The sequence below is a fragment of the Electrophorus electricus genome, chromosome 14 (genome assembly GCF_013358815.1).
Source record: "Electrophorus electricus isolate fEleEle1 chromosome 14, fEleEle1.pri, whole genome shotgun sequence".
Lineage (NCBI taxonomy): Eukaryota > Metazoa > Chordata > Actinopteri > Gymnotiformes > Gymnotidae > Electrophorus > Electrophorus electricus.
The window spans coordinates 6,565,981-6,591,553 of NC_049548.1; the positions used below are offsets into that span (position 1 = coordinate 6,565,981).

The window sequence follows — 25,573 nt, forward strand, 5'->3', positions numbered from 1 at the left end:
AATGTGAAAACAGATACCAGACATTGTTTTGCTGGTGTGTGCAGGCATATATTTTGTCTGATATTTTGATACCATTAAATTGCATTTAATTACTTAAAACTCTAGTGACAAGAAAACATTAAAAAAATTTTGTCTTACATATTTAGAAAATTTGTGAGCATTCTGTTGTCTTCTTCTTCTCCCTACAGTCCTGCTGGTTTAATACATTTTGAAAGGAGACTTGGCACCATGCTGACAGACCGACAAGTGAAATAGCTTAAGATAGGAAGATTAAAAACAGTCTAGTGTCCACACCATTAGGCAGAAGTGCTGACAAGCATGTGTTCCAGAATTCTAGCTCATGGTTGGCAGAGAGAAAGATGGCTATAATGAAATACAGTGATGCGAGCACAGCCTGTGGACTGATATAGGGAAAGAGAGACAGAGGAGTGATGAGATTAAGTGAGGAGATCAAGAGAGACACAAAGTGACAGATACATCTACAGATAATTGAGAAGGAGAGAAATAAAACAAAAGAGACTGTCCACCTTTCTCTCAGGCACAGTCTGCCGTTGTGTTCTATGGCTGCATGCTGTCAGGATAGACTGGCCGTGTAAATATCACAAGTCCCCTTCGTAAATACTGACAGGGCTCAAGCTGAAAGCCTTTCATTTAGATGCCAAAACAGCTCAAATTAAATGGAAAATAAACGTAACGTTTCTTTACGCTTGAAATGAAAAGCACAAAATGTGCACTCAAGCAGGAAATGAAATTGAGTTGAAATGAAGTGTGTGTGCTTGGTATCTGCCGCTGTGTGTCTGCTGGCTGGCAGGCAGACTGGTGGCCGCTCTGAGCACGGGGCCTTTATGGCTCCCCAGGCCTGTCCCACACTGACCTTCTCCATACAGGAGGAATTAATGGACTATGAAGGACTTTGCTTTTAGATGGAAGGAAGTGAGAAAGTGTTAAGTTGAATCTGCCATGTATTTATCGAAAGCCATGAACCTTGAATGGGAAAACAAGTAATCCTGCCTGCACGGTGTACTCTGTAATTCTGCAGGTTTTATATACTATGTGTTGTTTTTATATTATTTAAATGGAATAGCAATAATAGGGGGAAAAATACATTATGGATTTTCCAGCCTGCATGTTTCAAAGATAGTGCTAATTAATTCATTAAAATTCTATAATAATTATATTACAGTCATCTACAGTCAACATTGTACCAGTCTATGCAGCTCCGTTCCTATAGTCCATCTGAATTCTTCAGCCTTAGAGTATTTGATTTGGTACTGCACAAAAACCATACATGTGTAGAGAATATAAACCTCTTAGTCATACAATTTTTTTAAAGCCATGAAATTCTGAAATATTTGCATATTGATAAATTATTAAACAGTATTTGGAAAAGGCAATAGAGTACTCCCAGTAGCAATGCATTAGTCATTGGTGTCAAATCACTAGTAAGGCAGTAGCTGGGTAAGCATAACCGGACTACTAAATGGATGCCCTGGTTATATTTGACTAAGATGATTAAAGAAAACTTACGTGTTCATGGTTCTATTTTCAACTGTGTGGACTCTGAGATGCAAGTAGAAATATAATATTAACATTATGATGCTGTTTTTTAGCTTCTTGATTTGGCCTTGATTTTTCCTATCTAGATTATATATAATTCTTTAAAAATTGGCATGAATTATCTCATGACTCTCAGAATTTACACACACTTCAGTTCATAACCAGCTAAGGGATGCTGGTATTGGGGCCAAAGGGTTATGTAGCCTCCCTCTGACATATGAATTTACCACTGTGAGGTGCCTGCTAACAGAATCCATACAAAATGATTTCATTAATCCTCGGAACCTATAGCTTCACACTTTGAAGTTTCGCTATTTTTCCTCCATTTAAAAAGTTCACATACAATTATCAATACATATGATGAGTGCTTTTATGTAGCATTGCTCTGTGTTGTTTTTTCTTTGCTTTTGATGTAAAATTTTGAGATCTGTTCATCTAAACCAGTAAATGCAGAACTGCACTGACGAATGCAGAACGTCAAAACACAGTCCTGCAGCTGAGGGCCGTCTGCTGGCACATTGGCGGGCCGGTTGCCCACGGCAACGCACAGCGCTTCTGTTCCGGGGCCCTCTTCAGATGCCGGCCATGCCGCCGTGCCTCTCTGCTCTCATTAAGAGCACTGTCAGTCACAGAGCCACTGGACCCAGCACTCTGCGCACTGGGAGCTGTACTCAGCCATCACGGCACATAATGACGCCCGGCATCATGAAGTGAGAAGAGCAATGAACGGACCGCAAACGGCTCTGAATTAATATGTTTAAATATGGGAGCAGCCACCACCCATAAATCTTACGCCTCCGTTGGCAGGAAATAATTGCACCTCCACTGCCCCCATTATATGAGGTCGTATGGATTTTGGGGGCATGAATATGGATCAAATCACAATATGGCCGAACCTGTGCCCTCTTGACTGACAGGCGTGACTTGCGTGTTGAGATGCCTCTCTCCACCTGCGCTTGTGTTCCCACTGCTCAAGTGTGTTGTGTTGTAATGTTGATTGTAATGAAGTGGTTGCATTGGAGATAGAAAGCCCCCTTGGCTCAGCAGCACAGATTGGACACAGCTATTGAGGTAATGGTGCTTGAAGATGGAATGATTTTAAATTTGAATGGTTTTTTCCCCCTCGCTAAATTTTCTGACTGCAGAACATATGTTACAAAAGAATTCATTATATCAAGTATGTGTATTATGTTGAGCTATAATTGATTATTTTGTAAAACATTCTGCTAATCTATCCATGTACGGCACTGCCTGAAGTTGTTATTTTTAATATCTCACCTCCTCACTACCTTTGGAATTTAAAATCACTTGAAGAACTCAACATTGTCCTCCAGTACAGCCTTGAAGCAAGTGCTGAATGATTTAACTGCTGCAAAACCTTGCCAATTTTACATTTGGAGTGAAAGACTGTTGTTCAAGGTTTCTTTATTGTCAGTGAAAGCAAACATGGAAAAAAGCTTTTTTTGCCCTTCATTTTCTATAGTGTAAATAGATGCAATTAGATGATAAAGACAGGAGGTAATAATTGTAGTGCTTGGTGAGTGTTTTTGGGTCCTTTCACATGATTACCTTATATCAGAATGTACTCTGCTAATTCCCACAAGGAAACTGTAGCAGGTCTATACCTCTCTGCCCAAATCCAGATTGCTGCAGTTGATACATGCTGAGACAATGAAAGAAAAACTGTGATTGTTTTATTTGGTCATCGTTCTCATTGTTTGATTGCCCTTACTTATAGGTTGCCTACTAGTTGGGCAGATTTCCTCTCCATTTTTCCGGTTTGTGTCAAGCCAGAGCAGGGCTACCCAGCTCAGGAGCTGGCAGGGGGCCTCCCTGCAGAGTTACTTCCAACTCTAATCCAAAACAATTACTGCAGTTAATCACAGCCTTCAATAGAACCTGAATTTTAGATCCAGGTCTGTTGGAATTAAACTGTGCAGGGCAGTAGATCTCTAGGACTCGTTTTGGGTGCACCTTGAAAAAGAAAATCTGTCACCAGGTTTAGGTGGAGCTGCTGGGCACATGCAATGACTCTATATGAAATCTGGAGCTCTGTGTGGGCACACTCAGCAACTCTGTGCAGGTCTCACTTCATACCCTCCCTCTTGTGGTTGATGTTTGAGCTCATAACAGGGAGCTTATTTTAAACAGTGTTGTTTGGGAGGTTGTGGATGTGCTTAGTTGGTCATGGCCAGCGAAAGAGAAGATAAGTGAAGGGAGGGAAGGGATATGTGTGATGGTCACCACTGGACTTCTCATGCAACTCTAAGCAGCATTTCCTGGCCTGCAAGCCAGAGGTAGCTAGTAGTTCTTCTAGCAGCGCTAAGCTTATCCTACTGACATCATTAATTCATATGTCCCAGGACATATGTTCTATGCCTAAACTGCCCATTCTGATATTTTAGTGTTTTCATCAGCACTGTTTTTAGATCACAGAGAGTGTTTGTTTCCTTACCTAGACATTAATTAAAGATGCTGAGAGAATAAATCATTCTGAATCTAGAGCTGCTCTCTAGCCTTCTCTCTCTATTTCTCTCCCTTTTCTTCAGTCTCCTGAGCTCCCTCAAGTTTTGCTCACTCTTTTTGGGAAGTGCTGTACATTTGAGACAAAGCTGTGTTTTTCACCTAAAGAAAAAAACAAGTCAGTGTTCATCAGTGAGTTTGTCACTATCGGTTTTCAATGTGGTATTTAAATAGTGCTTGAGGATGAGGAGTATGGATCTGAATGCACCAGACAAAACGCCATCGCACCTTCTAATTTCTTCACTTGATCTGGCCATGACATGGATTTTGGGCTTTTCTTCTATGGAGGTTTTCATCTTTCTGTCTGTTTCAACTGTGCCCAACTGTACTACTTCTAATCCCGCTTGTATCTGGGGAATGACCTGATAGCACATAAAAGGTTCACTTGGCTCCCTATTCCACATTTTTTCCACCTCTTTCTCACCATTTTTTTCCTAGCTCAAGAGGAAATGCAGAATGGCTTGCAGGGTATTAATGATTCTTCTGTGTTTTCACAGGTCTGTTGGTAGCCTACATCTCCAATCTGTCATTTAAATGGGGAGGAAGACTGCAGGACAAGAAGGCATCTGGGGCTTGGGTGTGTGTTTGCCTCCATGTATGTGTGTGTGTGTGTGAGAGTGTGTGAGAGAGTGTGTGAGAGAGTGTGTGAGAGAGTGTGAGAGAGAGTGTGAGAGAGAGTGTGATTGGTCCTAAAGGGAAAGAATGCTTTGTTTCCATGGTGAAGCTGTCCTATTAATTTAGAAGATTTTGTGTGGGTGGCAACACATGAGTTCTGTGTCTGTAGATTGAACAGAATTATTTTATATAGAGCAGTTTCCTATAAGAGTGGTTGGACAGGGTGTCACTTATTTCTTCCTTGTCATTGATTTGTTTCTTTGTTGATCTTTTATTTAGTAGTCAACCTTTTTATCCCAATTTAAATTTAGTTTTTTCATAATGTTCCTTCTGTGTCAAAATAAGTTGCACATCAGGTTGTAAACAAAGGTTTAAACATCTGCAGGTTAAAAATAGATTTATGGTTTGGATGAATCTGTATTCTAACAGCATGAGAGACCATTCTTACGACATGCTGTCTATATGGCTTGGTTTATAGCTCACTGTCTTTTTGATGATTCACATACGTTTTACTTCTAACAGTGCTTCTGTACCTAATTATTGCTGCAATGATCATGTGGGATTTGAACTGTAATATTTCATATTACATGTATGGTACATGCATGTGTATACCTGCATCTACCATACATGAGTGATTACTGCATGTATGTTTAGGGCTTTATTGTCTTCCTCATGACTTTCCTTGCAACATTGCAATACATCCAGCCAATCATGATGAACACATTACATAAATGAATATTCTCATCTGCTCAGTAGTGGTATAGCAGTCTGTAAAGCATGGGCCTGCTTTATGTCTGCTAATGGCATGGTATCGGATGTGGCATGTGAAGTCCATCTGGAGGAGTTTCTGCAGGAGACGCCATGTGCACAGACAATACATAGAGGAGAGAGTCCTCTGTGTAGTTCTCTCATTAGCACCCACATCAAGGCGTCTTTAATCTGAAAGACAGGCGTAGATAGGGAGTATGTATGTTCTCTATAATCTGTCTTCGTGCATGCAAGTGTGTGTATATGTGTATGTGTGCGTCTGTATTGAATACCTGTCTGTGTAGGTGTTTGTAGAGAAACTGGTAGGAAGTGGGAGAGGAAGAAGAGGGAGGAAGAGTATGGTGATGGTGGTGGGTGTGACTGACAAGCAGCAGCGTGGGTTTTTTCCACACGCAGACAGGCACCTACACATATACCTGCTGACTAACATTTGTGGTCACAGTTTGTAAACCTTAATTATATTTAACTTTAGTTCATACATTCATACATTTAAGTCATACAATTTAATGTCATACATTCAATGCATCCAGATATTTACGTGTGTTCATTTTGTGTGTATATGTGGAATATTAAATATTCCACAGGGCAACCTCGATTATCTTGAGCTGCTCAATCTAAGGGAGAAAATATATAATATAGTAGTATAGTATATAAATCACACTCTCCTTCTGTGTATATTGTAATCATGTGTTCCAGCAGCTCAGATTTTGTAACATGTGTCCTGCTGAGGTCATTTTGGGATTATTGGTAAAATGGTAATAGTTGGAGCCATAAAATGACTGGGTACTGGTAATGGCTTCTCTCCCGATGGACTGGCCTGTGGCAGCGCTCTCCATTTCCAACCTCTGTGTGACTCAGATTGTAGGTGAAATGGTGCCTCAGAACTCCTCTGCCTCCAGTCCATCAGTCGTTCACCACCAGCCCCCGACAACAGCCCATGAGAGTCTACTTCACTTCTGTCAGAGGGATTATTTTTTCAAGATTTAAAAAAAATAATTGTAATAAATTATTTTCCACAGTATATGATCACAATGAATTAGATGACAGTGGTATTCCTACTGTTGGTTTAGATCTGACTAAAAAGAAAGAAATGGCTTCTTTCCTGCTGTTACTCAGACTTTTGTCTAGAGAAGTGCTTCAGCTACACTTTTAAAGCTTGATTTTAAATGTTGAGCCTTTCAGATATTAGATTGGGGGTTATTTTTCAATGTTATTGAGTTCAGATACTGCCTGTTGATGTATGGCATTACTTTAGTTGCTTGTTTCACTTATTAAGCACACCTCTGTGGAAATTGTCACTGTAACAGCCAAAAGGCTGTGAGGATTTAATCTCTCTGAAGAATCTTTGAGGTCCGTATGTTGTCCTAGTAAGATTTTTCCTTTATTTCCCCCATGTTCCCTCAATAGCTCACGAGTTAAGGGATGGTTTCTCAGATGAGCGGGTCTGTGCCATACTCCTACCCTCTGCACCCCCACATTGGAAGCTAACTTGCCTTTAAAGAAGGAAAGAAGGCACATCATATAGATGTTTCTTTCCTTCTAAGGAATAATATAACTGTCTAACCATGACACAAAGTTGATGAGCAGCCAGTGCCACCTGGTACTGCCTGTAGGCAGTTTCCATCTATGTGTGGTGTGTGGCACCACTCAAATTCTCAAATACTCGATTCCACTGTGAAATTGCATCAGGTCCAGATATCACTGTGGAACTTGGTACAGCTGGAATCCACATTAAACAAATCCATCCCACAGGCAAACTCCTTTTGATCAAATTTTCCATGCATCTTGTCCTGTTTTTTTTTATTATTATTATTTACCGATTATAATAATATTCTCTTGTTCAGGTGTCTGTAGGAGAATCTGTTGCTATGGAGACCATGAAGCTGCCTATATATTGATCTGCAGTCTTGCCTTTTATTCCATTAATTAGGACTGCCATGTTCTGTGACTGTGGAGCATTTAGCCTCCCAGGCTTCTCTCTCTCTCAGCAGCCTAAGAATGCCTTGAATACGCATGTGTAGTTTGGGTTTGTTTTTGATTTATATTAAATTATTAAATTATTTCACTGTAAAATATTAATTTCAGCTTTGCGATACAAATATCTATTATTATTTAATATTGCTGTTTCAAGGGAATGTTAGTTATCCATGTGCTTTATTATAAATGTAAAAAAATTTCCAGCCTCATTTTATCCTTATTCATTTAAACAGTAATACATCTTTGTATGAAATTAGGCATCAAATGTCATCCATTGTTTTTCTACTTCATATATGAGCTGCACTGCCGTGGCCCATTGAAGCTCCCTCAGTCAGAGTTCAGAGTGTGTCCCACAGAAGCACCCTCGGTCAGAGTTCAGAGTGTGTCCCACAGAAGCACCCTCGGTCAGAGTTCAGAGTGTGTCCAACAGAAGCACCCTCGGTCAGAGTTCAGAGTGTGTCCCACGGAAGCACCCTCGGTCAGAGCTCAAACTGTGTCCCATGGAAACACCCTCAGTCAGAGCTCAAACTGTGGCCAGGGTCGTGCTTACATCCCTCAGCTAAACTTAGCCTCTGTGATCCATTGATTTTCAGCCCAAGGCTCTACAAATATTTGTGCATGCATTACCACCATCGATGCATCCTAGAAGCAAGTAAGTGTGGAGAAGGCTCAAGCCCGCCCTTGGCTGTTTTTGCTGTACTTATAGATGAAAGAAGTTGCTGTTGTTCTTGCTGTCATCCTTTGGCACATGCTTGGAAGCTTGGAAATATGTACCTGTGGTGGTGTTGAGTGTTTTGACATGACACACGCAGACCACATAACTAGAGCTTTATAAGATGCTTATTTGGCATATAATTATCAAATTCCCTTTTGGGGAATTTGAAGGATACCCAGCAGGAAAAAGGAGAAATTGCTTTTCAGGTGCATGTACCTTCTTGAAATACTTCCAGAACCTAGCTGTGCTTACATACTTGTTGTGACAGTTAGACACTAGTCATCACAATATATTGTTACAAATATGTAACAGTAGAAGCTTTGCAAGTGAATTACAAGCCTATTGTTATCTCAATAAATAGCATATTATTGTTTATTAATGTATTATATCTTACAGAGATGGCATAGTAAAGGTTAATACAGGTGTTTGAATATAAGTGAAATAAACTGCTTACTTCTTACAAACTCAGCAAGAACCCATAGATTTAGGACTGACAGCATTATTAAAAAGGAATTTATGGATTACCAAATTTGACATTATTTTACCCTGGAGATCCTCAGTGTTATTGATGAACAGTGTTATTGTAGCATAAGTTCTCAGTACATGTGGACTACAAAATGTTGCCTTAAAAACTTTTCCTAATCCATGAAAGATAAGCATTTATGAAAAAATTTTAACGGTGAGCGGTGAGGAGGGGGATGCATGTGTGGAGAAGAGCAAGAATTATTAGGGGCAAATCCAGTGTCATTATAGCAGTCCAGGGTCATAGAGCCAATACGGAGATTACGGGGATACGTGATCAAACAAACAAAACACAGGAAGGCAATCGGGAAGCAGGCTATAACAAAGGCTAGGAAACACAAAGGCCAGCTTAAACACAAAGACATGGAGTACAAACTTAAATATATGCATATACGGGCTTACAAAAACATTCACCAAACACATAAACGCAATGAACAGCAAAAACATGGACTCAGACATGGTTTAAATACATGAACTTAACAAGGTAGAAACGAGGGGCAGAGAAAACGAAATGGAACTAAAATACACAAGACAGGGAAAACATGGAACATGGAAGCTGGGAGGGACTAACCGTAACATATTTATATTTATTTTCTACTTGTCAGTGACTGAAAATAGTCAAAAAGGGTGAAGTTCATAAACACCATAAACACAGCTTGTTTCCTGTTTATTATCCACTGAATATGCAGAGCTTCGTAGCTCATGTTACAATGCTCATGCACAGAAGAAAAGCACTGCAGAGACCATTCGGGGAGAAGCAGCACTTGTTCCTTAAAGGGTTAAAACACACAAACACACCGTCTCAATCTTAGATCTCTGAGAGTATTATCTCCCCATACCTCCCAGTCACTGAAATAAGGACAATCAGCTTGAGCATTGCTGGGGTTACTGAATCATTCAAATCTGACCGACTTGAACCTTATAAAGAGAGCTTCTCTTTATCTGTCCGTGAGTGCTGAGACCAAGTGTATTATTAGAGACTGAATCAAGTCCAAAGTAATTGCACTATTTCCCATAGATAAGCAATCCCTGGAAATGGCAGAGTGATATTAAGAGCACTGCTAGATCTGTGTGATTCAGTGCAATGAGAGCTCTGGGAGAGAGTGAGAGTGCAGGGTGGTAGTGGGTGGTGGGTATTAGAGCCCAACAGGTGAGCCAGATCTTCAAACGCTCCTGATGAAGGCGAACTGCCTCTTGAGATTCAACTTCAAAGGACACCAGAAGGCATTATTAAAGACTAATGTACAGGCAGCGGCCAAGATGCATCACCAGAAAGGAAGTGAATTTAATGTTTACTTTCATGCTGAAATCTTCAATGGATGTGATGTTTTTTAGGATACCTATGTTTAGAACAGGAATGGAGCTTTTTTTGCATAACAGAGAATTGAGGTGTTACTCTGCCTTGAAAGGTGGGCGTTTTATTAATATATGATTCATGTAAACTAAGTGGGCTATAGAACCATTTTAATCTGCTTTGGTTTATGTTCAGCTGTATGGGCAAGTTTGGCAATACTCTCTTCCCAAGTCTGTAATTGAGTAGACTCCACCTTGTACTCCGGACTCCATGGTAGTGTGGTTATATCATCATGGAGGATGATGGGAGGGTATAGATGACAATCAATGTGCAGATTCTGTAGCTGTGGATCCAGAGCTGAGAGAGGAAGCTTCACTGAGTTGCCAGTCCCCTTGCACCCAGACTAATCTCACACACTGTGCTCATTTGATCTGATCAGAAGGTTTTTTTTTTTTTTTGGGGGGGGGGTAAAATCATTCACCTACCTAATCATAACTCCATCTCTCCCTCTCTTGCACACTCTCAAATTTTCCCTTCATCCCTCACTCCTCTCCTCTGCTCTCCTCTCCTCCCCTCTCTCAGCATTTAGTCATACATACAATGGGTGACAAAGTTGTCAGAATGTATTTGTGACTGTCAGATAGACTTCAGATGATAGAACCCGAAGCCTATTCAAATCAAACCAAATCAAATTTATTTATATAGCGCTTTTTACAACAGATGTTGTCACAAAGCAGCTTAACAAATGTCCAAGTCCAAGCCGCCAGTGAGTAAGTCGAGGGTGACAGTGGCAAGAAAAAAACTCCCTAGAGCATGAGGAGGAAACCTTGAGAGGAACCAAGACTCAAAGGGGGGACCCGTCCTCCTCTGGCTGACAACGGTCGCCACAATAGTAACAATTTTAAGAGAAAAATAAATAAATAATAATAAAATGAAAAAAAAAAAGCAATTAATGTCTAGTCTGGTTTTCTAGAAGTCCTAGTCTTGTCCTGATGGTGTGTGTGTCCAAAACCCATCTCACAAGAGAACATCCATCAAGGGCAACAGAGAAGTAATTTGGCTTGGGTGGAGGTGTGGTGGGCTACAGCAGGGGACACCAGGGGTCGTGGGAGTAGCCATGACAGCTGAGATGGGTTGAGGCACAGTAACATCATGACATCAGGGGTAGGTGTACCTCAGCAGAACAAGAGAATAGATCATTAGGCATGTCCAGGTAAGAGGGTGTGTAAATTAGGGAACTATAATGTGCAAAGAAACATGTCTGGCTGTTCCATAGTGCTGAACATGAATGGAGGAACTGCTGTCATGGTTGATTCAAAAACTTTATTCCTTAGGAAACTTATTTTCCCCTATTTTACACATTCAAGGTTGTGTTGCACCATTGTCCAAGCTTCCCTGTTGCGCTGCTGTCATCGTGGTCCCTCTGCACCTGCTTAGCAATCTGCTCCTAGTCTTCAAGGTAATGGATGACTCTTGATCATTTAGACTCATTGGCCATGCTGCGACTCTGCTGTCTGGGGTTTTAAATCCAGTGATACTTTGTTGCAGTTCACCCATGGATTAGTTTATCGTGATTGGACTGGTCACGATGTTTTTGAATATCATACAAGTTTAAACAATTTGCAGTATACTAAAGGTCTTCGTCTCAGTAATCCTTCAATTGCTGTGTTTCTGTGACCTATACATTTGTTTTTCTTTACCAGGGTATTGTATTTAATCTGTTGTAACTATCAAAAAGGTGGAGTTTTTTAAATTAGTGGTGCATTAAACTGTAAATGTAAATTAAATTAACATTTGTAAATTAAACTGTTTTTTTGTGTTTTGTAGCATTACAATAATCAGTATGTGATGATCTAGGAGATCAAACTGGGACTTATTTAGATAGGTATCCAGAACTATGAGAAGATGTGATTATTCCTAAAGACACAATTAGCCAGTGCAAGGATTTGACATACAGGTGTTTTGATATCTAGCTACAGTTCTAGGTGCCTTATTTTAATCAAGCTGTAGCCTGCTGGACAGGGTCTAACCCATGCATGCTGTAGTTTTAAGACAAGAACTCAAGAATCCTTTGGGATAAATATGATTTGAAACTTTTGAATTCTGAAATGACTCTTGGCTGCTTTTTGCTCACAGACATACTCTCTTTCCTTTTTTTTTTCTCATTGGGGGAATTTTGATTCAATTCAGTTCTATTGCCATTATACAAATACGGGGATGCACAGTGTAAGGAAACACAGTTGGACTATGCTCTCATGCAGTTTAATGAGCAGGTGATAAGACAGTAAGATAAAACTACAGTCACATGAAGACCGTAGGAGAGTGGCTGATACGTCTGAGTGTGTGCAGAGGCGAGCTTAATGTGCAGACTATGGTACCAATAAATATGTAGACTTTGTGAATAAAGTAGGAGTGAATAGTATGTTGAGGTAGCCAGGTCAGGTGTGCAATTGTAGTAGTGATGTAATGGCATCACAGATGTTAAAGTGCACAGTACATGTAACGAGCATTGACAATGTATAAGTGCACAGTGACATTGCTCAAACTTGCAGCTTTGTCTATTGCTCCACATTTAATCAGAGCAATGTTGTTCTTATCTAGTCTCCACTAGTAAATATTCATTCAGTCCGGGGCTAGGAACACTAAGACTGTGTGATCTTGTTCTTCCCTGTGTGTTGTGTACAGTCCTTGGCTCTCTTATAGGGTGAAGTCAACAAATGGAATTATTTTCTCCCTCCTGATATTGTTTCACAGTTATCTTGGTCCATACACTGCTTCATCTCCTTCAGGTTTGAGTCATATCCTGCTTAATTCACTTTGTCATAAAGCTCAACAGTTCCTTGGCCTGAAAAGTTCAAAACCACTCCTATAATTTCTTTTCAGTTGAAATCTGTAATAAGACAACATTTAAACTAGCAATATGTATTCTGTTCTGCTGCCATCAGTGCAGTTAGATCACTGAGTTCAGCTTCTCTTGACAATTTAAGGATGTCTGTGTTGGTGTATTTGCTAACCTACCTGTGTCCAGGGCTCATAATCTCAGGGCCTCTTTGTTGCTTAAAAAGCCCACTGATAAAAAATATGTGGTGGCACAACCCTTCTTGCTTGTCTGTCCTCACTGGCACTACATTTGAAAGAACTCCATTTTGTGGCATCACTGTCATGGTTTGCAAACAAGCCACAATGAAACGTCACTCCACAATTCATTGCAAGGTTTTCCTCAGCCTGTAGATCAATTTATTCAGGTTCACATATTCAGTTTAAGGGGAAATTGTCACTGTTCATATGGAAATGGAAATACTGATCATGATCCTGTAATGGATATTTTCTTAGACTCAAAGTCAAACCCATTCTGTCTTTCTCTGGTCGACCTCTAATGTTCTTTCATCCATGAGAAGAACTTGCTGAACTTGCTGTTTCTTTAAAACTATTGCCCAGACATGAATATTTCAACATTCCTTTTCACTGGAGGCACAGTACTACTGTGGCCTGATAGCTTGGGTATGCTTCGGCCTGCACTGCAGTCAGAGTGATCAGGTGCGGTGAATTTGAGCCGAAAGGGTGTCTCAGGGCAGGCTTCTTGGAAGAAAAGGTGGAGGGAAAAATGAGCAAAAGTAATGAAAAGTAAGGAAATGTTTACGAAAGTTAATTTATTTACATGTTTTCACACAGTGACAGATGTTCACATGCTGCTGGTGTGAATTTTCTCAGCTAAAGATTATTTCCAAAAGTGCAGAAAATTTCAGGCATAGTGACAAACACAAGTACATATGCATTCGACTCTGATGGCTTAATTTTTCATTCCCATAATTTTGCTGTATTGATTTATTGATTCAGCATCCATTCTGATGTTGTTCACATCATGGAGTTGCTATCACATATCACATTGTTAACAAATATTTCTAAAAAATATGAATACAGTGCACTAATGCTTTACAAATGAGTCAGGCTGATTTTGTGTGTCTCTCTGTATGTGTGTCCATCACTTAATTTGTCTGTCCCTCTGAACCAAGTTTCTGGATGCTAGCTATTGCTAGCCAGTGGCTTGCCAGACTCGGGTATCTTTAATGTTTGAAAACAAAGACTATAAATGCAGAGCCCAGCATTGGGCTGCAGACTATAATCTCCATGAATGAACATATAAGGCTCTTGCAGTAGTGGTAGGACAGGAGGGAGAATGGGGTGGTGGGACACTCCCTGGACTCTGAGGGACGGGGGAGGGCCATCTCCTCCTGTGTGCTGAGGGTGGGAGCACAGGATGGGAGGGCAGGTTTGTTTGGCCTTTTACAAACTGCAATATGCAGTGTTGACAAATACTCTGCAAACAAGAAATGCCAAACCAGACACACACACACAAAAAGAGAACGGTGGAAAGTGTTTGTGAGCAGACATTTTGAAAGCTTATGGAGCCTTAGGAGATTTAGCCAAAACCAAGAGACTGGATTCAGAACACAGGAAACATTGGGTTTAGAGGGTAAGCAGCAATGATGATTTTACATCATAAACCTAATTGTGCCATAAGCAATAGCCTTCCACTTGCACATTTTGGTATGATAAACTGTATGTGGATTCATTTCCTCAGTTAATCTCTCTTGTGTATTTCTTGTGTAGTTACAGGTTCAGTAACTCAAATTCTTTAGGCTGCAGCACATCAGGCCTTTCACCTGCATGTACAAACACACTGCAGTCCACAGAGAGCAGACTTCACTCATCTGGCTGCAGTTACAGAAAAGCGTGACTCTTTTGTCATTGATCTGATCCTGCTGCAGAGATTATGAACCAGCCGCTGTCCGCTGCCTTTGAGAGCCCTGTGGGGCAAGGCTAAACCCGATCCACTGCCCAGATCTGAGCTGACAGGTGGGAAAGGGTCTCGCCTTTGTTCTTCTCTCCTTGCCAGAGGCTAAGTCCAGTCCTTTTGTCGTCTTGTTCTCCGAGATCTGCAGCGCTGCAGCAGACATGCAGAGGTGTGGAGGCTGACATTTGTCAGCAGAGTTGGGTGAAAATCAAAGGCTATTCTTGTGTTCTCATCCTGGTGGTTCAGAGCTGTGTCATTCAGAAAGATGCCAGTTCAGCACTAGGTTATGGTACAACACTCCAGTTCAGTTTCTGGGTGATTTAGAGGTTAAGGCAACTTTAACCCGAAGCAGCACATCATCATATGTTAATTACTTTGCTTCATTTAGTGTGTCATATATTGTCAGGTTTATTTTTTAGGTTCTGTAAACAATGTGAAGCAAAGGCAGGTGTTTTCTCACCTCCTCCCTTGCTCTGAGTGGATGCACAAGTGACGTAGGTGTGATGCACTTCTGAGTGATCAGTTGAAGTTTTGAATGTTGAAAAAGTATTGAAAGGTGATCTTTCTGGAAGCCCCTTCATACCAGCCGCTTCATACATGAGGTCAATGGTCAAAGCCTGATCCATACCTCGAGTACTTTGAACCTCAAGTACGACTCGGCTTGAAATACCTTGCTTCAGGTCTCATGGACGACAAGCATCGAGACTATTTTCTGTCCTAGCTCCAAGATGTTGGAATGAACTCCCACTTGCTGTCCGGACAGCAGAGTCCCTTGCGGTCTTCAAGCGCAAACTGAAGACCCATTTATTTGCAGAATATTTAAAGGACAACTGACACTGCTCCCTTGTTGACTGACTAATTTAGCACTTATTGTAGGGTATTGTTTATGTTGTTTAACAAAATCTAGCACTTATTGTTTATAGCACTTATCATTGTTTAAGATAGACCTTATGTATTTTGTACTTCTAGATATCAGCATTCATCCCTGTATTCTACAGTATTCTAGTTCATCTAGTTCATCTTTGATTCTAACCTACTGTACTGTACTAAGATGTATTCTATGAGTAAACGATAAAGCACTTTTATAAGTTGCTCTGGATAAGAGCATCTGCTAAATGCCGTAAATGTTAATGTAAAATGTTCTGCTTCAGACAGTCCAGAGATAATGATGACCTGTGGTGTCAATGGATTGTTTGTGCCAAACACACCAGGAGAACACTAAAAGCTAGGAGAAGGACAAACCTTGCCTGTAGCCAAGCTGGCATATTGTTTGTGGTCAAAGAGCAGCAAAGTTTAAAGCTATGATCAAACTGTTGTGGATGTTGTCTCTCTCCCCTCGTCCCGGGCAAAAGCCACCTCACAAACTAAAGGTTTTAGAATAAAATACCAACTAAATTTGAAGTTTCTTGGATTTGACCATCAACCTCTACTCATGTCATGTAGCTTGATGTGAAATGGTTTAAGGATGTATTGTTCCTGCTCTTTCCCGTCTCTGTGAGCAGTATGATGGCATTTTGTACTGACTACAGGCCTTTTAATTGACAGTGGCTGCCAGTAAGCCTTGCTATAGCAGGGGCCTTCAGCATCAGTTCACTATCCAGCCATCTTTTCACTGAGGGGCAATTACGGCTTGTCTGCTGTGCTGATGGAGAGCTTCTTTTATGTCCTTTCTTCTATCTTATGAGCTTCCATCAAATTCAGGGTCACTTCATCAGTGGCTAGTCTGAAACAAGTCTTTAAAAGTAGCTGTAGAGATAGAGGCAAGCAGTCAAAAATATCGTCATAAATGTCAAATCTGTGCAGTTTATGATATTGACCAGCTCCCTATGGCATACTGCTGGAAATGGAGAGAGTGCATGGGGAGGTCATTCTGCAGTAACTTTTGGGAGTGATTTTTGTTTGCCAGCAATTTTGGAATCCACACCTAATGATCTAAGAGTATGTTCTAATTTCTAACAATATTTAGTGTTATAATTTATATGACCCGTTTAACTCAGCTTCAACTTTCAACTTCCATGTTTATTGTGCTATTTGGGAAACTTGGTTTGCAGACAGGAGACCATAACATACAAACACACACACTATACATTTACATATGCAGATTAAGCATAGTTGCTACTTGAGGGACAATAGAGTACCTTGTTCTAATTTTCTAATTAGTCTAATGCCATTATCTTGTTTACCATTTTGTAACCAGTGGTTTCTAAATACTCTGCCCATTGTTGTCTGCTTAAGTGATCAAACATGCACTATGTGTCAGATTGTTGAACTGATATACAACTAAGTTGACTGTATCTGAGATGTCTTGTTATAGTAGTTAGATTTTATCTGAGCTGTCTCATTATACAGTAAATAAACCTCTTCTGAGATGTCTTGTTATACAATATAGATTGTATATGATTGTATATGCAAAGTACATAGACTGTATCTGAGATATCTTGTTATACAGTAAGTAGACAGTATCTGAGAAGTCTCATTATACAGTAAATAGTGTCTTGTTATACAGTAAAAAGATTGCATCTGAGATGGCTCATAAAATAAGTGCACTGTATCTGAGATATCTCATTATACAGTAAATAGACTGTGTTTGAAATGTCTTATTATACGGTACGTAGACTGTATCCGAGATGTCTCATTACTCTAAGTAGACTGTGTCTGAGGTATCTCATTATACAGTAACTAGACTGTGTCTGAGATGTCTTGTTATATTGTACTGTGCGTCACAGCTACCATTCATTTTCCTTCTATGGTTACTCTCACTATGTGGCACTTAGTGTCACACTTTTATATGAGCTGAGTGAATGTGGGAATAACTATAATTAACAGTCTATATAATAAATATAAAATAATGGTGTTTTTGTAAAAAAAAAACCAACAAAAACATTTCATTTAGCAAAAGTGTATTTTTGAATCTTCTAGTTGTGTTAAATGGCCTGAGGTGCCAGTTGCACTGATGCTGTTGCGCTCAGTTCGCAGGCCTGGTCCAGGCCATCCACCACTGCTCTTTAGCATTCCGGGCGGCTGCGGTCTGGCCCTTCCTCTGCAGCTTTGTCTTCAAAGGAAATCAATTTCCCTCAATGGAGGGGAGGGCTTGGCATCTGGATGGAGAGGGGGGGAAAATAGCTTATGGCCAAATGATCTTCTGGTGTAATCAAACCGCCTCAAAGTGAACTTTCCGCAACTGTGGCATCGATCCTCCATGCGCTGGTGTGAACACATGAATGGTGCTTTCAGATGTAGCTTTGAAAATGCAGCCATTAAAGGTCCATTTGTATAAGCAGTGGGTGTCATGCTGTTTTAGGTCTGCGTTTCCCACTATCGTCTCCTCTTTTAACCCTTGTTTCCTGTGTCTCATGAAAAGGCGCACTGTTTTCTGCAAGTTTACTCGCAGACGGAATTTGAATGTGAATGGAATGTAAGAGTGTCGTTTGGCCTCCCTGACGTGTTACTCCTAGTGCACACACGTGTGTGAGTGAGGCTGAAGCCTTCTCCACAGCCAGTGTTTTACTGCTGTACTCTACCCTATTAATGGCATCGCCAATTGTAACAGTTGACGTTTGAGGCAGTTAAATGGTTGCTATTAAAAGGAAGTGATTTAAAACTCACCAAAGTATTATCAAGCCGTTAAGTACTGCTATATAAAGCCCAAAGGAACAACACACACACAAGCCTGGTGTGAAGTAGACTTGTTGCTCGTGGTATCTGTATATATGTGCTAACCTGAACTGGGAGAATGTTAGAAGCCTTGTTTTTAACTTCTGAAACTGAGGCGCTGACAGTGTCTTTGTCTTTTGTCTTCAGGTTTATATGCATTTCCTAAGAAGATTTCCAGTCTGGATTCTTTCATTTCCACCTTGCACTTTGAATGTGCCAGAATATTTGCCTCCATTTCTTCCCAGTATGAGAAACTAGAGTATATTGCTGTGGAAACCAACTTACATTTGTGAACTACTTGATAGGGAGCTTACTTATTTATTTATGTTCAGTTGAGGAACATAATTGAAAATCTGTGGATGTGGATTAAGCAATGGCTATTAATGTTTACAATGAATTTGAAGGTATGCAGGTGAATTATTTTTCAAACCTCCTCACAGGTTGCAGATTAGTATGCTGCGAACTTCCAGTACCTCAAGAGCTCCCGCTTGGAGACTGTCTGTGTGTGCGTGAGAGAGAGATCAGAAACGCAAATACACGCACTTGTCAACCACATCCCATTTTATTCTCACTTTCTGAATAAAATCCAATTTAAAAACCACCAGATCCAAAATATGTTTTATAATGTACTTTAGTTAAACATTAGCATTAGATGAAGAAGAATGCCATCATGGAGCTGCTTTACTTGCATTGTTAAGCCCAAGGCATAGATGTGTGAACAGAGCTCTCAGTGTAGCAGTGTAGTTTTTTTTCCTTTTCTGTGAAGTGTACTTGTGCCATTCATTTCACTGATCCCAACAGTGCCTCTTTTTCTCTCATGCCTCCATACATTCATTTCTGTCTCTCCATCTCACACTGGCTGCCTCATTCTCCAACAGCCCTCCTAGTCTGAGTCATGATAAACACATGAATGACTTAGAAAGGGCAGCTGATTGACAGGCAGTATATGGTTGGGCCCCCTGACTGCGAAGGGCCTGTTGGGAGGGGCACTGGAGCCGCAGGCCACGCTAATCAAGCGTCACAGCTCAGGCCCCGCGGAGCAGAGCTTTCTGCTCCATGGCTCACCATGAGAACCACAGAGTAGGCCAAGCAGCAGGGGTACAATTCACATCTTATCCCTTCATCCCCGCATAAACCCAGAAAGAAGACGCCTGAGATGAAGGGAGCAGAGGAGGAGAGGAACAGTCAGTACATCTCCATGGTGATATGCCTCTCCTAAAAGGAGTAAACGTGCAAGCCTAAAACAAGAGCAACTTAATTAAAATTGATTTTATTTCTGAAACCAGTGGGTTTGATTTGGTTTCACTGCATTCAGTAAAGACCTGCTGTGCTTGAATCTCTGCAATAAAGGTGTGTGTGGGTGGTGTGTGAGTGAGAGAGTAAGAGATAGAGAAAGAGAGGGACAGACTGTCAGTTATTCAGTGTGGGAATGGGACCTGATGGCACTAATAATAGCTTGTGTTTTTGTATCTGTGAGACACTGTATATTCCAAAGTGGAGCTGACAGGAGTTCAGTGCATCTCTTTGCTGGCCATGTTGCCCTGATTTATAGCTGTATTGGTTTTGGAGATGAGGGGATGAAGAGGCCTCTTTTAGGCTGTGTAATGCCATCAAATGCTCACACTAATACATTCTGTGACCTTGGCCTCAAGTCCCACTACAGATGTGGTGGAATGGCAGCAAGGACCTCTGCGAGTCTGCCCTCCTTCAGTTGCAGCACCACCTCACACAAACTGGCTCATGCTCACTCATGCGTCTCCACCTTGCTTTTACTCATTGTGTAATATGGATTACATGTAAATATAACTTTTTAGACATATCTAAAAGTCTTATTTTCTTTGGCACAGTAAGAATGTAGCATGTCTGTTATGAATGTGTGAATGAGGCAGTGTGTTAAAGTGATAAAAGTCTTGGCTTGACGTGTTCCCTATTTAAGACAGATAAAGCCTTAAGGGCTCTACAGCACATTCAAGCCTGATGTAAAAGGTGTCCAGGTTTGTGAATAAAACATGTAGAAACCAGCTTTGATAGGCCTGCACATACATGCTGCTTTCATTAGTTTCCTTCATTCCTATCACTCTTTCCCCCTTGCACTACCTATCCCTCTTTTCCTTCTCTCTTTATCTTCTGCTCTCTCTTCTCCCTTCATGAGTTTCAACTTATTGATTTGCAAGGCCCTTAGTCATTGTTTGTGTGTGTGTGTGTGTGTGGGTGTTGACGCTTGGCTGGCTGGCTGCTGCATGATCTTGGCTTAAATGAGGAGAACCTTTCATCTCACAGACGCTAGGAGTGTGTCCTCTCTGGGGAAGTGGAAATGTTTTGACACACCGAGTGAGATTATGGGGACTCAGGCTGCATGGGAAGGGAGTGACACCCCCATACTCCCTACCAGGAGCTGCAGTAAAAGCACACTCTCTGCCTCTCCCAATCTCTATGTCTTTTGCTGCCTTAACCGTTCACTCTCATTCACTCCAACACATACGTTCCACCACACATAAATGTTTTTTTTTCATCAGGCAGTTGTGTAGTTCCTTTTTCTAACACTAAATACTCCCTTTCACACTCTTCCTCTACTCTCATCCCCTTGGCTCACTCTTGCTGCTGCTTTGTATATTCGGGAAGAAATGGGAGCTGGATCTGTGAGTGAAAGAACTGCTGTTAATCTCAGATCCCCCACTGTTAAATATTTATCCTAGGCTAATGAGAGAGATTATTTGAGTTTTACTTCACTGAAGAGAGAGAGCTGGAATAAAGCTCTCTCCTCAGAGGGTGACAGCTTCCACCGGTCTCCTTCCTCCACTCTAGCCTCTTCTTTCTGCCCCAGCCTCGGCTCATGTCCCTCTGGCTTTCACGAGGCACTTTTATCAGTCCCAGAGCAGCTGCTGTTTGCGTAAGGTAAACACATGTGGCCAGTGTCCAAATATTCGACAGACCTGTGAAGAAGCTGTCTAAAGGTTAATGAGCTGACGAAGGCTCAAGGCTTAATGTTAGGTTACGTTCACTGGAATGGCTGTGTCAGGATTCAAACATGTCCAAATTAGCTTTGACCAAGTTCCAAATGCTTTTTTTTTGTTCATTTGTTTGTTCTTGTCAGGAAAGATATAGAACAGTTAGGTTACAAGTCCATACTTCATGCTTGTATAAGTAAGCTGCGTATAGAAAGTTTCAAGTTTCAAGTTTGGTTTATTTGTCACATACATAGTCATACGCAGTATAACTCGTAATGAAATGGTTTGAGAGTGCTCTGTCCAAACTGAGGAAACAAACAGGGGTGCAGTAGTGATGTGTAGAGTAGTGTGAAAAAAGTAGTGATGTGTAGAGCTGTGTGAAGTTGGTGGCATGCCTGGAGTTTACTGAATGGTTGTGTGTCAAGGAACTTGTCCTACTTACTCCAACGTCTGTGAACCAGAGTTCCTGGCTTCATGATCCCTTCTGGATTTGTTGTCCTCACATTACCTGCAGATGAAGTTTCAGCTAGAGGGCATCTGACACCCTCCTCTGTCTGTCTGTCTCTCTCTTTCTGAAGTGGAGACATTCCACAGTGCAGATGGTTTCCAGTGTTCATACAGAGCGCTGGCCCCTAGGCCAGTAACAGAGCTGGGTCTGCCTTAGCCTGGGAGAATGGAACCCAGTTGGACAGGGTTGTCAGACAGACAGGAGATAATGGCACCTTACACTGGAGCCAAGCGTAACGATGAGCTGGAATCACTGGAGACATTCGAGTTCAGCCATGCCTTGCTTTATAATTTTAGGATGGTGTTTTTCAGGGTATGCTGCTAGGTGCCTGTTAGCCCTCTGAGAGGCTGAGCTGCTTGTGTTGTACCATGCATTACCACTGAGTGCACGATGGGACCCTTGTGCCACCTTGTGATCACTAACAGCACTGCATCTTCTCTATGGGCAGCAGGCCCTGCTACAGTCACTATGAGGATCATTCAGAAATATTTCTGAACCCGTGTATGTGTCTCCAAACTTTTATGCCTGCTCGTGCGCCCTGCTCCAGGTTCACAGAGAAAAGTTTTTAATCTGTTACTTCATAAAACATTGATGTGACTCCTGGCTAAACTTTGTAATTTCTTAACTTCCATCTGGAATTGCTTTCAACATCTGAGCTTCTGTGAGTATAGTAACTCCTCTCTGGAAATCTGATTTCTCCACAGTATTGAAAGGTAACAGTGTGCATATTTACTATATCTTTATATTATTTCTATGGTATCAATGAAGCACAGTGATAGTCTTTTAGTTTGACTTTAGTATGACTTTAGTAAATGGTAAACAACCCAAAGCTACTCTTGCTACTCTTGGTTACACACATTTGCTTAAAATGCTATAGATTTTCCAATGCTATAGACTCCCAATGCATATACACATTTTCCCAAAAACACGTGACAGTCTATATGTAGGATGATGATTAGGGGATGGTGTGGGTTAAAGCACCAACTATGGCAATTCAGGAGAGGATAGTGAGCAGAAGATCTAGTTGTTATAGTGTGCTCTCTGTGTGTGTGTGTGTGTGTGTGTGTGTGTGTGTGTGTGTGTGTGTGATATAGAAGTCCAATAGAAAAATCCACAGATAGCCCATGCTCATTTTACTGTGTATTACAGTACACAGTACATTTTTTTTACATTTTACATTTTCCACATATTAACAATAAATGGTAGGTTTGGCTATCTTATTTTTGTTAAAAATTGAAAATTGAATTCAGATTTGAATACCAATGTAATAAATAAATATTCTGAGTATTTAGGTTGTTCAGACCAGGCGAGGTGTTCAGTGAGGGCCCCGATCTCTGAAGGTGCTGAAGCAGTGTGGTGTGGTCAGTAGGTTGAGCAGATGAGTCAGCAGGTTTTTATGGGCATCAGAGTTGTGTTGTCAGCCTTGCTGCCATGGTCTAGTGCCCCACTGACTTGGGCTGGATTCATTGAAACCTGAAGCATAGGAAAATAAACAAATGGTCAAAAATGTGGTCATTACCTGTGCATGTGCGTATTTAAATTCCTTGTTTGTTCTATGTCCTATTTTAGGCTTGAGCAATATTAGTTTGCTAAAGTTCTCTGAATAAGCTCTGTAATAATCTTTCTTAATGTGTAATCATATTTTTCTCATACCTCCACGTGATTCCCCTTTCCATCTTTCCCTTCCCACCTTTATCTCTGGCCAGCTCTTTGCAGTGTCTAGCATGGCTCAAAGGGATGAATGACCCAACAGAGGAGCTCAGCTGAGAAAGAAGCCCAGAGCCCTGGTCTCCTCTCTCATCGTCTGAAGCTGCACCATCCTCCAGCTGTTCCGTGTGCCAGGTGAAGGAGAGGAGTGGCAAGCCTGTGGCAGGCTATGTGGGCCATGGTCACCTAGGCTGAATTGTCGTGTGTTAGGTCACATTCAGCCCTGGTTTTCCCCTCCTCCCAGCACCTCCCTCGCTCTGTGCCCTCTTCCCCTGGCCCCTGGTCTCTCCCCGAACGTCCGGTTGCCATCTCTCCATTGCCACATGACTGGCATGCGGAGGCTGGCTCGGTCCGTGAGGCAGCAGGGCCTCCACCGCCTGGTCCTGGTGCTCATCCTCTTCTGCCTGCTCTCCATGGCCTACCTGGCCTACCACGTCAGTGGGGGTCCCAAAATCAAGGAGGCGCCCCCACTGCCTCTGGGGGACTGTGTGGCTGCGGCCCCGGTCGCCGGCACCCAGCTGTCTCCGCTCTTACTGCCCTCCCAGGAGAGCCAGCGGCGGGCTGTGGCGAGGGCGGTGGAGGCGGCACGAACCGAGCCCGTCGTGCTGGTCTTCGTGGAGAGCATCTACTCGCAGCTGGGCCAGGAAGTTGTGGCCATCCTGGAGTCTAGCCGATTCCGCTACCGCACAGAAGTTGCTCCCGGGAAAGGTGACCTGCCCTCGCTGGCGTGGCGGGGCCGAGGGCGGTATGCACTGATCATCTATGAAAACCTGCTCAAATACGTCAACTTGGACTCCTGGAACCGACAGCTGCTGGACAAGTACTGCCAGGACTACGGCGTGGGCATCATCGGCTTCTACAGGGCGAATGGGAACTCGCTGTCCAGTGCCCAGCTGCGGGGCTTCCCCCTCTTCCTGCGCTCCAACCTACCACTGTGGGATTACCACATCAACCCGGCCGCCTCGCTCCTCTATGTCACCCGGCCCAGCGAACTGGAGCCAGGCCCGCTGCCGGCAGACAACTGGACCATATTCCTGTCCAACCATAGCACTTATGAGCCTGTGCTGCTGGCCAACACCAGGCCTACCGACCCACCAGCACATTCCTTCTTGCAGAGGACGCTGATGGCTACTGTAATGCAAGACCTCGGGCTTCACGATGGGATCCAACGCGTGCTCTTCGGTGGAAGTCTGTCCTTCTGGCTGCACAAGCTACTGTTAGTGGATGCAGTGGGGTATTTGACAGGCAGGCGGCTCAGCCTATCACTGGATAGATTTCTGCTAGTGGATGTGGATGACATCTTTGTTGGAAAGGAAGGAACTCGCATGAAGGTGGCTGATGTGGAGGTGAGACATCCAAGTCATGGTATTTTTAACATGCAGAACCCTAACCTGGAGCATAGTTTCTGTTATTATACAAGGAATTCCCTGTAGTGTAATTGATGGAAAATATGAATAACTTGCATGTCCTTATTTAAAAAAGAACAACTGAATATTTCGACTAAATGCCTCATCTGTAATGAACCTGTTCCCACATTGCATATTTTAAAATTTCTTATGGAGCAGCTCATTGGCTGCTCCACCATAACTGTAATGGGGCTAATGAATGAGCGTGGTTAATATGGATCAGGGGGATTGGTTTCCTCTGCTGTTCTTTTGAGTGGGTGATGATTATGGCTGCAGGGGGAGAGAGCTATCGCTCTCACTGGAGGCTTGTGTAAGACTAATGAGTCTGGCTTCCTTTTAATATACGCCCGTTAGGTTTGAGTGGTGGCTCAGCCTGCTACACACCACTAGGGGTGCTGCTGAGTCTGATGCGCCTGTGGTGTTTGCTCCTCTTCCCTTTTCATTCTTTCTCAGTCCCCAGATCTGCTTTTCCTTTCTTGTTATCTTCCAATTTTATCTTTTTAAAATTTCTTTTCCACTCCCGTCTTGATGTTATTGTATTTTGTCTTTCATGTCTGCCCTGGTCGTCATGCAGCCTACACCCT

At 42.0% G+C, this 25,573-nt stretch overlaps 1 protein-coding gene across 2 annotated transcripts in view; it reads left to right on the forward strand.

The window, feature by feature from the left end:
- ndst2b (N-deacetylase/N-sulfotransferase (heparan glucosaminyl) 2b) overlaps positions 1 to 25,573 on the forward strand; it is a 44,418-nt gene that overhangs the window by 12,243 nt on the left and 6,602 nt on the right. Inside the window, exons 2-3 of one of the 2 annotated variants that reach the window (XM_035533373.1) lie at positions 4,578 to 4,657; positions 23,583 to 24,929. In XM_035533373.1, coding sequence (XP_035389266.1) covers positions 23,907 to 24,929 — 1,023 coding nt within the window. In that variant the 5' untranslated portion in view covers positions 4,578 to 4,657; positions 23,583 to 23,906. The remainder of the gene's footprint in view (positions 1 to 4,577; positions 4,658 to 23,582; positions 24,930 to 25,573) is intronic. The other variant, XM_027010424.2, reaches the window with a different exon arrangement.